Raw genomic sequence first — 13239 nt, forward strand, 5'->3', positions numbered from 1 at the left:
CAGCACACAGGAGCTTTGCTGCTGCCCGAGTCTGCACTCTGAGCCCAAGTCTGGGAGAGAGGAGGACATTCGTCTCTGTGGCTGCTGCTACTAACGACCAAAACGACAGAAGGGAATTCTCCCACGGTCTGGAGGCCGGAAGTCTGAAATCAGGGCTGGAGACTGGGGGCAGGAATCCGTTCCTGCCTCTCTCCTAACTTGGGACGTCTGCTGACAATCCTTGGTGTCCCTTGGCTGATTGCCCCATTGTCCCATCTCTGTCTCCTTCGTCATGTTGCCTTCCTGTCCTTGATGCTCTTCACCACTTCCGGCTTGTCTCGGGTCTCTCTGCCTCTCTCTTACAGAGTCACTTGTCTTTGGATGACTCAGGATCCTCTTGTCACCTCTAGAGCCTTAATTATGTATGCAAAGACTCTTTTTCCAAATAAGATCGCATTCACAGGTCCCACAGAGTAGGACGCGGACTCATCTTTGGGGGACCACCGTTCAGGGCACAGCAGGGGGGTGGGGGAGCGGGCCGGCTCAGCTTGCAAGGGCCTCCCGGGCCTGGCCCATCAGTAGGGTCTGGTGGGTGTCTCTCAACCAGGCCAGGGCTTCGCAAGCACCCGTCTCCTTCAGCGGCAGGTGTCGTGGCCCCCACCCAGCCTTGGAAGCGGTGCCTCCCCGGAGGGGCAAGGCCAATCCTGAATGGTCTCCACTGTAGCCTGTCTCCCAGTGGACACTTCCTGTGTCTCCTTTAGAAACTGGTGGCCTGGCTTCCTTCCCTCCCACCCTCCTCCTCCAGGCTTTACCCCAGACGGGGCCTGAGGCGCGTGTTGGGGATCTGGAATGGAAGGGCCCTGGACCAGTCCTTGAGGACCCACAGTCTGGAGAGGCAGACGAGGGGGCTCTCCCCCTCCCCCAGGGTGGGGTCATCAGCTCCCCTTCCAGGCCCCCTCTGGCTGCCCAGCTCACAGGGAAGGCTGCCCATGGCCATGGTCCTGCCAGGTGCAGGACCCATCAGCCTGACGCAGATACGCACTCAGGATGCCCTGTGTCCCCTGGACCGGCTCCTAATCCCCGGGCAGTGACTAAGCATCTTTCCATCACTGCTTCAGCCATTAATTTAAGCGCCACGTGGCCTGGATGTCCTGTTCTCCTGGAGCGCCAAGGCTGTCCACAGAACCATTGATTTAAGAGACAATATCCCTTGCTTCCAAGTTTATGAGGCAATAAACAGCCCCCGCATATTGATGAACGCCGAGCTGTTTGCTCAGCACATTCGCTGCACACATTTATTATGAGGCTGTGCTTGAAAGCAAATGGAACTGCACTATTTTCCTTCCCTCTGGGGGGCCTCGCCCCTCCCCCACGAGTTTTCTTAACCTAGTGGATCCCTGGTCCCTCTTCCCACGGTGCGGGGATGCATCATGTGACCAGCGGAGCCGCAGGCTGGTGGCTCAGAGCTCGCCATCCCCGTCACCCCGGATCCTGGGGGCCTGCCAGGGGGCGCCCTGCCGCCCTGCCGGGAGGGTCCAGGATGAAGAGCGTCGTTTTTCCGAGGGCCCCACCCGGGAGGCCTTCCCTCCGGCCTTGTCTCATCGTCTCTGGAGAAGCGCACACACGGTAATAATAGAACCCAGCCACCCGCCAGCGGCCGTTCCCCGCGTGCCGTGACACACCAAATAAAATTCCTTTTCATCTTGAGAAGCCGAGACGCTGCAAGGCTGGGCTGCTAGTCCATAAAGATGAATCTTCAGAGCATTTACTAGCTGGAATGCCCCGGGAATCCAAACTGGTTTATGTATAAAATATCAGGGAGGTTCGGAGGAGGTGGAGATGCCGTGTGGGGAGGAGGAAGGGGAGATCGATGGCAAACTCTGTACCAACTGAGCAGTTCCGTGCATGCCAACCAGCGAGAGACCAGCCCTTGAAAAATGTATTAGATGATCCAGAACACAACGCTGATTTATGGGCGCGGTAATCCCCGTCTTGCCATCCCTTTCCCTAATGGAGAGCGACTAGGGCGATGGTGGTGACTCTGTAGGGGACCGTCTGGCTCCGTCCCCACCCCCGCAGCCCTGAACCTGGGATGATCCACGGGGGGGGGGGGGGGGTCGCACTTGGAACGGCACATTCTGATGCGGAGGGTTTGGAGAGCCGAAGTGTTTCTGAGCTTGGAATGAAAATTGACGGCATGAGGGATTCACTTTGAAAAACCTAATCGTATCGATGAGCTTAAAATCGCAATTTCTCAGTGAGCTGGAGGAGGCAGGATCTCCGGGAGCATGGGCCGAGTGGCCGAGAGGCCATGAGGCCTCCAGAGGGACCTCACGTGGTGGCTTCCGAGGGTCCCACCTTGATGTAACTACGGCCCCGAGCACACGGCATCCGGTGCCACTTGAGTGGGGAGGGACAAGGACAGAGCTTGTCTTTAGAAGAAAAGACGCACCCTCACCTCGGTCACTGGCCTTCTGTCTGCTCAGTGGGCAGGAGCCAACACCCAGTGTGTGCCCTGCACGGTGCTAGGCATGTGGGAGATGCTGAATATGGGGGTGGGGGGTCCCTCTGCTGTCTACCGAGGAGTTTGTGAGACATGTAAGGAAGCAAGTCAGGGACCCTGGCCTCCGGAGCCTTATAATTCCAGCCGCAAGCAGGGCACGGGAGCCAGAGGGATGAACAGAATCTGGAATGAGTACACGCACCAAATACATCAGAACAGGCTCCTTGTCACGTGAGGGTGCGGAAGAGTGAGCGAGAAGAACTCCTCGGGAGGGAGTGAGCTGTGCTCACGGGGACTTTTCTTTCTGTGCAGAGGGTTTCAGGGACGTGCTGGACAGACACGGTCCACCCACCAAGCTGGTTCGCCATATTTTTTTGCCTCTCTGGAAGACCTCTCTAGAAGCTGTCTTCCAAAACCCCTCTGTTCTAAGGAAATCTCATGGCCAAGTTTAATGTTCTAGGAAACAGTTCAAAGAACTCTCATCTTTTCTTCCATCTCCTGTACATGCCCAAGGCCAAGACTGTTCCCGGACTCCTTGGCAGCTGTAGAAAGTCCAGTGACGTTCCCCACTCAGGACAGGAAGGTCTGACTCTCTGCCCATCCCCTTCATCAGCAGAGGGAGCTCCCAGGCCTGGAAGGAGGGGATGCTCTTGGAGTTGGGAGAGAGGTAATTCCACCTCCCTGCAAGACTATCAGCTGCCATAGCTGTATGGGTGAGAGAGAGTGAGGGGTGACCGCCGTCACCGCCGTCACCGCCATTATCATCTTCACCATCACCCATTATCACTTATTCTTAACGGTACCTGTGAGCCAAGCCCTTTGCTAAAGGCTTTGCATGTATCTAAATTAATCCTCACAACAACCCACTGACTGAAGGACCCTTGTGATCTCATTTGATAGACGAGGACACTGAAGATTAAAGAGGTCACCCAGACAATAAGGGACAGAGCAGGAACTCAAGTCCCCGCAGCCTGACTTCACAGCCTGAGCTCACCATATACCAGACTGCCTCCTCTCCTAGGTTAGGGCCTCCCGTTGCTAGTGGTTTCTTGAAGGCTTGACCTGGGGACATTGAAACAATCCCTTTAGGTCATGGGTGAGCGGCTGATGTGGCAAGAATGGCGATATGATCACCACATCCATTTGCTCTTTGTATCGCCCATTCATTCATTCACTCGTTCACCACTGAGGTGGGTGGAGAAGGTGTGAAGGGACGGAGCAGTCCCTCCCCCATGGCCCTTCAGCTGCCATATAAGGCCGTGTCCCTGCCCCTGCCCTGAACAAGAAGGCTCCGCTCTGAGATCTTCCATGGGGGCCAAGTGACAGGAAGTCTGAGACACCCCTGTCTCTTTTCTTCCCACCATCAACCTGAATGTTAGGAACATCTTTAAAAAAACCTACCCGCCCAACACAACACTCGAATCCATCTTGCCTAAGACATTTCCCTTAGATTTAAAACCCTCTGTAATTTAAGAGATATGTAATTCACGTGTCTGCATTTAAACCATCAAAGTGCTTTTAAAAGAGCTATTTGAAATCTTTGGAGCTTTATGAACCTTTAAAGTTCTTTCTTTGAAACATGGGAATCACACACTGCCAAGGATAAAGATAGTCAAATACCAAAGGCTAGGGGAGGGCTTGAGACTCTAAATGCATGACATTTCACTTTACAGAACTGGATTTCTCATCTTTAACATCCACTTCCCATTAGGACCGCAGGCCGACAGGGACGGCTCCCACCTTGCCGCGCCCCTGCACGCCGCCCAGTGTCATTGCTCTGCCGGCACCAGCGGAGGCTGCACGACCGGGGCCTGGCGCCCGCCAGCAGCCGCGCTGGGACGTGACAGTCACCGGGGGCACCTTTTCCAAAGTGCTCCACAGCGCCAAGGACAGGGCGCGAGCCTGTGGAACCAGCGCCGCCCAATTTCCAGCCTGTGGCGGGGGACGAGGAGTTGGGGAGGTGGGAGGAGGGGGGCGGGGGCAGGGGCAGGGGCGCGGGGCGGGGGCGCGGGTTTGAAAGGCGCGTTCCTCCCGCGGCTCCCCTGGTGGTCGAGTGATGGGCCCCGCGCGGCCGCGATTCTGCTCGGGCCGGGAGTTCCCCCCACGCGTCTGTACCCGGGTGGTGCCTGGAGTCCCTGAACCCGGGGGACCCGCATCGGAGAGGGCTTGGGTCCGTCCCCTACCGCCCGGCCCAGGCCGGCGCAGGGCCGACCGCTGGGAGGAGGGAAGGGAGACGCGGGGACGCCCGTCGCGGTCCTTGGCGCGGAGGCGCGCGGCCACCCCGCAGGGTCGCGGCTCTGGGGACGCTGCGCCGCGAGCCGCGGACTTGGGGGGCCGCTGGCCGCCTGCGGGAGCAGCAAACCCTTCGCGCGCGGGAGGCGTGCGTCGTTTAGGGCCGCTGACCCGCCGCGCTCAGTCTCGGGCGGAGGTCGGAGTCGCGCGTGGGCCCCGGGGAGGGCGACCCTGCGGGGACGAGCCCTCGTGCCTGCCGCGCGGTTCGCCCTCCGCCGCCGCCTCTTCGCCCGCAGGCGACCTGGGGACGCGCGCTCCACGCGAGTCCCCGCTGCGCTCCGCTGGGCCCCGGCCGCGCCCACCGCGCCCCGACTGGGGGCCCAGCCCGACCACCCTCAGACCCGCTAGAGGGCCCCCGGCCCGCGTCGGTCGTCCCCAGGCCACCCACCGCAGCGACCCGGGAGCACCCAGCGTCGCGCCTCCCGCGCCCCGATCCCCGCAGGTCTGGCTTCCCCGCAGCTCCCGGCCCTGTGCCTCCGCCTCCCTCCTTCTCTCGCTCTGTGGGGCGTCCCAGCCCTGCCCCCCTTTATGCCCCGGGGAAAGGGGCGTTTTACTCCTCCCGCCTTCTGCCCTGCTCCGGAGCGGCTGGTAACCCCCGCTCGAGGCGGCCGGACTGTGGGATTAAGGATGATCCGTGGGGCCTGTATGTAGTGCGGGCTGCGTCCTAAGGCAGAGGGGCCTCAGCCCCGGCCTCCGTTCTAGGCCAAATCCTGTTTTGTGCGGGTAACTGCAGGCTGCCCCCCCCCCCCCACCACCCCGGCCCCATCCTCCCTCACGTCCCTCTCCTGCCGGGCAGCAGCGTCCTGCAATCCAGGCCCCTCTCTTGGGCTCTACCTAGAGCCATCAAGTAGCAAGTTCCAAATGCTAAGCAATCCTTCCCCCCGTCTGCTGCTGTTATTTGAACAGTAGCATGAGATTTTGAATTCTGGAGCTTGGGGTTCCCTTCCAGAGCAGTGAAGAAAGCCAGAGTCCATGTGACCAGGTTAAAACCGCCAGAGGCCAGGGTGCCTGGTCGGTGCCCCCTTCCGCCCGCACACGGGGCCTGGTCAGCTGCTTCCCCTCCCTGAGTGTCTCCACCTTCCGTCTGGGTCTGGCCCGGGCGCCTGGAGTGACGTCCAGGTCCTCACCTCAGGCCTGAGTCTACAGAGTGTCCTTTCCTGGTGACTTGGGTCATCTTCCGCGACTAAGTATTGCTGACAGGAAAATGCACCCTGTTGACAAAGGAAGGAGCGTATCTCCCACTTCACAGACCCACCCCCCTTTCCGGCGCCCCCACCGCTGACAAGAGCTACAACCCTCAAGCACTTCGACAGCAAAAACATCTGGAAAGATGTCCCTGGTGGCATCTTTCTTTTCCTTGCTCTCTCAACACCAAATTCAGGCTGAGCCAAATCCTGCCAGGCCTCTCCTTAAAATGTCACTCAGATCCACAGTGTTCAGTGAAGGTTGAGTCCTGGAGGCCACAAGCAAGAGGACGGGTGTTCTAGGCGAGGGGACAGCAGACGCAGAGGCAAGGGGCTGCGAGATCACCCACAGTTGGGAACCAGTGGGTGTTGGAGTCTCTGCGGGGGGCTCCCTGGACCTTTCCCATGGGCCGTTTAGAAGCCAACACATCCCTTCCAGCCCTCTGCCCTTTGGACAGACCCTCTCGTGGGTCATGAAGCAGATCTGAGAGCCCTTGCCTTCCATTTCTGTCTTTGTCTACTTGACTTCTTGGGGGAGAAATGAGCTTCTGAAGTCCCTGACCCAGAGGCGAGCAGGACTTGCTGTGCACACACCGGAACAGAGTCTAGTCCCCATGTGCCTCCTAGCCTGTGAAAGCTGGGATCAGCCCCCATTTCAGGACAGAAAAAGTCCAGTCAACATTTTCCGCCTTTGACTTCTCCTCAAAATCTCCTTGAATAGGAAGATTCCTGTCCCTTCTGCCCCCCACCCCAACTTCCCATCTGAACCCATCTCTGGACCTTGACTCCTCGGAGACTGTGCTCCTGGAGCCATGGGGTGTTACCGAGCGCTGCTGAGCTGGGAGGTGGGACGGCTGCCAGGTAGAAGAGGACCGCTCTCGGCCTCTTCATGGAGAACATTTATGTTAGTTGAATAAAGCAGTAGCAGTCCAGCGAAGCCCATGAACTTGGTCGACCGCACCCTGCAAGGCCTCTTGTTGGAGCCGGCCTGTTTTTATCGAGGCTCGTGCTCCCGGGAAATGACGCAGCATCTTCAAATGCAAGAGGCCATGCATGACAACTGGAGATCTAAAAAGTCCCATGAACCCAGAAGTCCTTACTCTGTGCCTGCTACTAGGCTTCCAATGGAATATTTTAATATTTAAGAGCTTTTGATGGAAGCCACCAGCCTTCCAACAAATCACCTAGAAATGGAGACATCTGACCTGGGGGCTTGGGTCCTTCCATCACCATGGAAACAGGGGTTGCTACTTGGAATTAAAGTCAGTTGCTAGGGTGCCTGGGTGGCTCGGTTGGTTAAGCGTCCGACTTTGGCTCAGGTCATTGCCCCAGGGTCCTGGGTTTGAGTCCCACATCGGGCTCCGTGCTCAGCGGGGAGCCTGCTTCTCCCTCTGCCTCTGCTGCTCCACCCACTTCTGTGTACACCACATGAGCTCTCTCTGTGTCAAATAAATAAAATGTTTTTAAAAAGTCAGTTGCTGACCCAGTCTAAGTGTTTTTAGGAGATGGTCGTGGCCAGGCTGAGCCCTGGGATCCGCACCTGCCCCATCTGGCCTAGTTTCTTCTTCCCCAGCCCATGAAGTGAAGCGTGGAAAGTTCTAGATGTTCTAGCGAGCTTTTTCTGGAGTCCACGAGGGGCTTCCTCTCCCTCCTGGGTGGAGGGCTTCAAAGGCAGGTACTCAGATTGGACTTGTTTCCCACCCGCTGGTGGCTACATGGGACCGGGCAGGTCTGTCGCCTGTGAGCCTGTTTCCTCGGTTAAGGGGGGATGACACGCCAGGGCCTGGCCTGTGTCGTTGCACGTTTCCAGAAGATGAGATGCGCAAAAGTAAGGTGTAAAGGACACAGCAGTGCAAAGATCAGTTATGGTTAACGGTACTTCATGTCCCCCCTGACCACCACCCCCACCCCGCCCCGGGGACCACGGTATGAGCCAGAAACTTACCCAATAACGAGGATAATGAGGAACGATTATGATGTACTTCGGAAGACTAATCCTGCGTACGGAGTGTTTAATTCCATCCTCATCAGTCCTAAGAGAAGACATACCACCGATGTCCCCACGATGTCCCCACGCAGAGGTCAACAACAGAGGGGCCGTCACCAGTGGAGTTCCAGGTGGCCGGTCAAACAGCATCGGCGCAGCCACTGTCTGGAGAACGTCCACCTTCTCTGGCTTCCTCCTCACACACGTGTGCTAACACACGCACACTTGGCTGCTTCCCTTCTGGGGTCCCCTCGCCGAGCCTGGAGGGATTTCCTGCCAAGCGCCGAGGCCCCTCCGCATGTAGAGGGTCACGGTACGAAGTCCTGTTCCACAGCCTGGAAACAAGACCCTGTCCCACACAGCTGAGGGGTCACGTGCACGGACAAGGGGGTCTCTCTGGTCCGTGACCCGGCCTCTGGGGTGTCCTCTGCCATCGGCTCCACTTGTCAGCAGGGAGCCACTCCCCACCCAAGTTCCCGGAGTCCCATCTGGAGTCCGGGGCGCCCCCGCCCTGGGTTTCCCTTAGTTTCCTGCCGCCCAAGAGCTGGGCACGAGGCGCGTGGCACAGGCTGCCGTGGCTCTCTCCCGTGGCTTCAGCGGAGGAACTGGTCCGCCGTCCACACCGGCCACCAGCCGCTCCTTCGACCCAGGCTCCTGCCCTCTCACAGCTCCGCTGCACGCCTCAGGCCACCCTCAGGGGACCTGTTCCTGGATGCCAGCTGGAGTTCCCGCCAGGGCCGGTCCCCATCCGAAGAGCGCCTGTCCCTTCCCGGGCAGAGGCCAACCGCCGCGGGCGCGCAGACGTTGGGCCAAGGAAGCTGTCCACGGTGGGAGGCGATCCCGGCTCCCGGCTGCCTTCCCAAGGGCACGGAAACTTCTCCTGCGACCAGAAGGCTGCGCCGTTAGAGCACCCGCGGGACGAGCCGCTTCGGGACAAGCCGCTTCGGGGAATGGGGTGTTTTTCAAGCAAAGCCCACTTGTCACCCCATGCGGGCCCTAAATCAGGGGCACATTATCTGAGCTATCTCGGGGAGGAGGACCGGCTCCGTTAATAATAACAATGTACTTCACCGTGCACTTTTCGATTTGAATTCATTTTTGTAGCTAATTCCGGCGGCCGAATGTCTTCATTTAAAATATACATATACATGTATTTTGTTCGGTATTTTAATTAGGCCCAAAGGAATATACTTTCAAATTTTGGTACACTTCATTTGTTATATTAACGAAAAGCCACTTTAAATCAAGTTCCATGTGGATACTTCATTATGTATGCTGTTCCCACACATCTCTAAAAGAGATTTACGTTACAGGTGGAAACCACAAATCCCGGCAGTGGGCATGCTCTTAATTTAAAATGGAGAGTTTTCTGTGGAGGTGCGGGGAAAATGGCAGGTGGCCCTCCTCCCTGGGGTGGCTACCTCCCCCCCCCAGAGTGGCTGCACCTCGAATTGCGAGTGGCTGCCCTCCCCCACCTCGCGGGCGGGGTCCTCGTGGGGGACCGGAGACAGAAGCACGGCCCGGAGGGCTGAGCGGCTGACCTGGACTGGCAGGCGTCTGCAGCTCGGAAAGAAAGGATTTGGGGCCTCGGGGACCTGTGGGGATCCCGTGGGGATCGGGGACTCGTGGCCATGGCTCAGATACATGGGCTCGATCGTGGCCATCTGCACACAGATGCTCACACTCAGGGATCGTGGTGTCATGCCCGGCCCCTCCCCCCAAATGCAGATGGCCCGAGCGTGGAGTTGACCTTGCCCTGGGCTACCGCTGGAAGTGGCTGTGCTCCTGGCACCGTGCCAGGCGGGTCAGCCGTTGGCCATCTCATGACCACACCACCTCGTGGGGATGGGGACGGCTCTGCTGAGACTCCCGTGGCTAGCAGAGTGGGGGGGGGGGTGGGAGGCCCCTGGGCGGCTGCCCACCAGGTCCCACCGAGAGCAGGTTCTGTAGGAGACAGATGCCGCCCTGCCCCCGCCGCCCCTGTCCCTGTTGCTGGGCCACTGTGACACGAGCCTGGGCTGAGTGGCTAAGGCAGGCTGGTGCCTTCCCTCACGGCCGCACGTGAGGAGTGAGTCATGGCTCCCTTCAACACTGTCTGCTGACATTTCGCCTGACACCTGTCCCTGCACCGAATCTGACTACAGCGCTTGTGACTGGTTTTGTGAAATCATCTCGCCCCGCCTCGGCAGGGCTGCAAGCAGCCTGCTGGGGAAAAGGAAGCAGGGAGAGGACTTTCCTGAACGGCCTGGAACCCTGGGCCTCCCTTTCCTCAGCTTTCTGGTGAGGAAGGTGGTCACTGGGACGCCTAGGATCGAAACTGCCATCAGACCTGCTTCCTTCATTGGGCGCCCGACGCCTCCCACACTCCTAGACATTATTTCCCTGGATCCTCTGCATATTATTACCAGCCCTGCTTTGCAGATGGGCAGACTGGTTTTCAGAGAAGTTGAGTGACAGGCTCCAAATCACGCAGCAGAGATGGGGTATCTGGGAAGGGCAAAGCGGGGAGCGCATGCCCAGGGTCTCTGCGGACCGACACCCGTGTTCTACAAGTTTCTTAGTGACACTCAGGGCTGGGGGTTTCTGGTTGACATTTAAAAAAAAAAATATTTTCTTTATTTATTTGACAGAGAGAGAGAGAGACAGCGAGAGCAGGAATACAAGTAGCAGGCAGAGGGAGAGGGAGAAGCAGGCTCACCATCAAGCAGGGAGCCCAGTGTGGGATTCGATCCCAGGAACCTGGGATTCTGACCTGAGCCTAAGGCAGATGCTTAATGACTGAGCCACCCAGGTGCCCCTCTGGTTGACGTTTTAACATCTTATGATGAGAAATAGGAATTACAGACAACATTCTGGATCTTATCTCTTCTCAGATAAGTTTTGGAGGTACAGGCAAACGTCTTACGGCTGGCTGACACTCAGCAGCAATGTGCTGAAATGCGTAGGATAAATATGGCAGCTGAGTGACGGAAGGAGTGTTTCACATGATGTCTGGAAGTCACATTTGGCCTGAATTTTTAAAACCGTAATTATGAATGACAATACATAATAGCTACAATTTGTGGAACACCCGCTCCTTGTGGCCAGGTCTGTTATGTCATCAATTCACGAGGCATACACCTTCTTGCTGGCCCCTCCATCCCGTCACACTGGACTGTTTGGCTGAGGACCACATTAGACTCTTTCCTACCTCAGGGCCTTTGCACGTGCTATTGTGGGTGCCTGAAATGCTGCCCCCTGGGCTTTGGATATGGAGGCTTCTTGCCATCCCCCAGGACTCCAGGAGCCCATCCCTAACCATCCAGTCGGCACCTTGGGATGCTCTTGCAGAGCACTGCTTTTTCTTCCTGGCACCCAGCAGAATCCTGGAATTATGTTATTCTCATAGTTCCTTATTTGTTTTCTTTCTCTCCCACTTAGGGTTGTCAGATAAAATACAAGAGGCCCAGTTAAATGTGAATTTCAGACAAACAACAAATATTGATGCTTGCAGTAAAAAAATTGTTGTTTATCTGAAGTTCACACTTACCTGGGCATCCTGTATGCTTATTTGCTAAATGTGGCAACCTTGTTCCCCCCAGCTGAAAGGCCACATGAAGAAAGAGACTGTGGGGTCCAGCAACGCATTCCCAGGGCCTGGCTCACCGTGGGTAACTGAACACACCTAGAAAGTGTCTGCACAGAGCTCTCAGCACCGCGCCGGGCCCTTCCACGTAGCGCATGGAACAGCACCATCCCGGGTCAGGCCATGGCACCCATGTACAGGGGATCAGAACCCCAGGCCCTCCCCAATCCCCACTGTCAACAGACCAGGTTCCAGAGCAGATCAGCACAGGCTCACGTAAGCTATCTTTGACGTCCTTAAACCTGGGCGGGAAATCAGGAGACACAAACGGGTGGGGAAACGAGACCATGGGTGTGCGTTGGTGATTTGGGGGCAGAAGAGACCGTATGTGAGAGAGGGGTGTGTGCAGGCTGGGAGGCGACAAGAGGGAGCGGGCATGACCTCAGAGGACCCGGGCATCCATTAGAGGTGCTCGTCGCCATGGAGACCAGACAGTGGATGAACGGGTCCGTGGAGGCAGAAATAAAGGGGCTTTAGGGGCGGATGTTCAAGGATGGGGAGAGAGTTGAGCACATGTAAGGCCGCCGAATGAAGACTCGGGGGGCAGAGGAGCGCCCGGACAGCCACAGGAGACATACCACGAGGGAAGGAGAAGAACTGCATGCCAGGAGCCCGGCAGCTGGGATCCCGAGGACGGGGGAGCTCCGAGAGGGTGGAGATCCATGTCGGGGGGCACCTGAGCTAGATCATCCGGGGGCGGCCTCTCCCGACGCGCACACCAGTCTCCAGGAATGGGTGCTGGGCACACAGCCACCGGGGCGTCTGCCCGCCTCCCACAGTCCCCCCAACCCTGGCTGGCTCTTCCCCAACTCAGGGCTCCCTCTGACCACCCCCCCAACTCTTCCCATGGTGGCTTGAGCAGGTCCCCTCCTCAGAGAAGCCCTCTCTGATACACCAGCACGGGAACCTCCCGTTATTCTCTGTGGGGTTGACTGAGATTTTTTCCTTTATTATAATACATAGTCCCATGTGTAGGCACATCTATATAATATATAACACCTGTAAGATGTATATATATAATAGATACACACTGTAAATGTATGAATAAACAGCTAACTCCCTCCTTGGACTCCCGGATCACGTCCGACGTCTCTAATCATAGTTTGTCACGATTGTAATTATTTGACGAATTGCCCTATTTCTTATCGAATTCAGTCCCGCGAGACCCGGAGCTGACCTTCCACTCTGTGTGTCCACCGCCAGGGGGCTGGCCCTGGCAGGTGTCCTGTCCCATCCTGGTGACCTGTCCTCGCCCCTGGGCCCCTGGCGCGTGCCAGGTCCTGGTACGCAGGCCCCTGGACGAGAGAGGGACTGGTGACCGCGCTCTCGTTCCGGGGTCTGAGCCGAGGGCCTCGGAACATCACCTCATTTAATCCGAGACCTTTACAGAGTTCCCGTTCACAGCCGAGAATCCCGGGGGTGGAAGTTTCATTAGCTCGAGGTCTTTCTGACTCCAAAGCATTCCCTCCTCCCATTTATCCACATGTGAAGCTGGGAAAACTGGGTGTTCTTAAATGTGAAGAGTTATTAAAAAGAGCCGTCCCCAAACCGACAACTCAGAACCTTGATGCTAAGGCGTTGGTAAAATGAGCCGTCATTCTGGAATAGATCGACCTCCGCACCCCTGCTCCTGGCCCTTCCCAGAGGCCCTGGTTCTCCCTGGTCCCCC

At 57.4% G+C, this 13239-nt stretch overlaps 1 protein-coding gene across 1 annotated transcript; it reads left to right on the forward strand.

The window, feature by feature from the left end:
- The first annotated feature begins 4538 nt into the window (after positions 1-4538).
- On the forward strand, positions 4539-5366 carry LOC123942077 (nascent polypeptide-associated complex subunit alpha, muscle-specific form-like). Its single transcript, XM_046006033.1, has one exon. The coding sequence runs from the start codon at positions 4539-4541 to the stop codon at positions 5364-5366; it is 828 nt and encodes a 275-aa protein (XP_045861989.1).
- Positions 5367-13239: the final 7873 nt, after the last annotated feature.

Source organism: Meles meles, chromosome 5, assembly GCF_922984935.1.
Source record: "Meles meles chromosome 5, mMelMel3.1 paternal haplotype, whole genome shotgun sequence".
NCBI lineage: Eukaryota > Metazoa > Chordata > Mammalia > Carnivora > Mustelidae > Meles > Meles meles.

Excerpts from the sequence above, each read along its gene's own strand:
- LOC123942077 (XM_046006033.1), top strand. The coding sequence starts at position 4,539 with ATGGGCCCCGCGCGGCCGCGATTCTGCTCGGGCCGGGAGTTCCCCCCA.